The 2,500-nt window shown below is 40.8% G+C and overlaps 1 protein-coding gene across 1 annotated transcript in view; it reads left to right on the forward strand.

Annotated features, from left to right (window-relative positions):
• Nucleotides 1–2,500, forward strand: part of LOC309494770 (transcription factor Dp-1-like) — a gene marked incomplete at its 5' end in the record, with an annotated part of 7,045 nt that overhangs the window by 246 nt on the left and 4,299 nt on the right. The window contains 2 exons of the mRNA XM_082164180.1: nt 4–26; nt 1,764–1,832. Of these exons, the coding sequence (XP_082020306.1) occupies nt 4–26; nt 1,764–1,832 (92 nt within the window). The remainder of the gene's footprint in view (nt 1–3; nt 27–1,763; nt 1,833–2,500) is intronic.

The raw sequence follows: 2,500 nt of genomic DNA on the forward strand, positions 1-2,500 counted from the left end.
CAGCTCAGGAGTGTGAGGATCTGGAGGTCAGTCAGTCCCAGGGTTCATTTACATTTATGCATCTCAAGGCACACATTTACATTCTTATCATTTCTTGCTGTCCCTGGGAATCAAACCCATGACCTTGGCGTTGCAAGCGTCACCGCTCTACTGTTTGAGCTACTGTTGATCGTGTTGAATGTTCATGAGTAGCGCTGCACGAGTAATCGCACTTAAAGGGATAGTTCACTTTGAAATAAATTTTTGGTATGTTTTAGCTTACCTCAAGGGCATCCAAGATGTAGGTGTCTTTTTTTCCGCAGTAGTTTCAATTTTGATATTTTTAGGTCAAACCGTTCTTGTCTGTCAGTCATATAATGCAGGTCTATGGTCATTATCTCAAAGAGATAGCATGCACAGAGTCCAAATTAAACAATTCCCCGTCGTCCAAATTAAACAATTCCCCATCGTAAGTACACATATGGCCTATGACACGAAACGAGCGGTTTGTGTGAGAAAACGAACAGTATTTTTATCGTTTTGACCTCTTGTACACAGCCATGTCCGAGTGATCTGATCTGACGTGTACGCAGACTGGTGCATAGATATATACACTAGATGTCGCCTTAAAGACATTCATTCCAATGAACTGCCGTAGACAAGGCGACATCTAGTGTGTATATATCTATGCACCAGTCTGCGTACACGTCAGATCAGATCACTCGGACATGGCTGTGTATAAGTGGTAAAAACTATATAAATACTGTTCGTTTTCTCACACAAACCGCTCGTTTCGTGTCTTAGGCCATATGTGTACTTACGATGGGGAATTGTTTAATTTGGACGACGGGGAATTGTTTTAATTTGGACTCTGTGCTTGTGTTTTGAGATAATGACCATAGACCTGCATTATATGACTGACAGACAAGAACGGTTTGACCTAAAAATATCAAAATTGAAACTACTGCGGAAAAAAAGACACCTACATCTTGGATGCCCTTGAGGTAAGCTAAAACATACCAAAAATTTATTTCAAAGTGAACTATCCCTTTAACATGTAATCGCACTTAAATCGAGTTGTATCTCGATTATGAAATGGTAAAGGCAGTGATTGTGTGTAATGTGCAGCGTGTCAGTGACGTACAGCTCAGTAAACACGGCTCACTCTGACAGCACTGAGTTTGAGTCGCTTATAACGTGCATTTGAAAAAACAACACGCGTCAAACATCTTTCCAGAAGCATTTATGAACCTCTTGTCCAACAAAAGACAACATTTAATAACATGTCATGCGTTTACTCCAGACTCACTTCATTAGGACAGCTGAGCTCCTCCTCATCCGAGATGATGAGCTTCTGACACAGAATAAGGCAGTCGTGTGTTTATTAGTCGTGTTTAATCAAAGCTTTCAATCTTCAGATACAGCGACAGGGGTTTCCTGGAATAATGTGTGTTATTGTACTTCTGCGGCAGGGCATATTTGGTGTGTGTGTGTGTGTGTGTGAGAGACGCCCTCTGGTGTTCAGAGGGATGGGTGTGTGTGTGTGAGACGCCCTCTGGTGTTCAGAGGGATATGTGGGGTGTGTGTGTGTGTGTGAGAGAGAGAGAAACGCCCTCTGGTGTTCAGATAGAGCATTAACTACGATCAGCCGCTGCACTGACGAGCTGCACATAATATAATCTCAGCCTTTGCTAAATCGCGTGCGGTTTCAGTGCGATTAATCGTGCGGCGCTGACACACAGCCGTGTTCATGAGTGAGTGTGTCATCTGTGTGTCTCCTGAAGGTCGAGCGGCAGAGACGACTCGAGAGAATCAAACACAAACAGTCTCAGCTGCAGGAGCTCATACTGCAGGTACATCGCAACACTTCCTGTTTGTCAGAACTCTGTTTATATATATATTCAATATATATATATGTTCATCGCATCACTTCCTGTCTGTTTCATATACACCACACCTCATACCTTCTCGTTTATATGGGCGACGGGTGAAGAGAGAGATGTGTGGAGTTTAGTTTTGTGCTTGTTGTTTTTAAGGTAAAGCAAAAAAAAATATGTAAAGATATCGCCTCATGGCCTCAAGCCTCACATATAGCGCCGCTGCGCTTCGGGTGACCCGAGTTCAAATCCCAGCTCGTGGACCGTTACCGATCCTGTCCCCCGTCTCTCTCTCTCCCACCTCACTTCCTGTCCACTCTATACTATCCTATCACAATAAAGGCAAAAACCACCCAAAAAAATAATATTTTGCTGTTAAGGACATTTTTTAAGCACATTTAAGCCCCAAATGATTGCAGATTTCTTATTTAACGGCATGTGATAAAGCTATAAAAAAATCCATTAATAAAATAAACAAATATTGTTTTGTGTTTAGATTTTTTTTAATGCACATTTTCATCTAATTTAAGCCCTAATTGTTTATTACAGATTTCTTGTTTAACAGCATTTAATGTAACAATTCAAATCAAATCAAATATAAAATGTAAAAAAATAATAATTGTGAAATCAAAAAACTCTGTTTT

The sequence above is a fragment of the Leuciscus leuciscus genome (assembly GCF_965113295.1).
Source record: "Leuciscus leuciscus genome assembly, chromosome: 3".
Classification (NCBI taxonomy): Eukaryota; Metazoa; Chordata; class Actinopteri; order Cypriniformes; family Leuciscidae; genus Leuciscus; species Leuciscus leuciscus.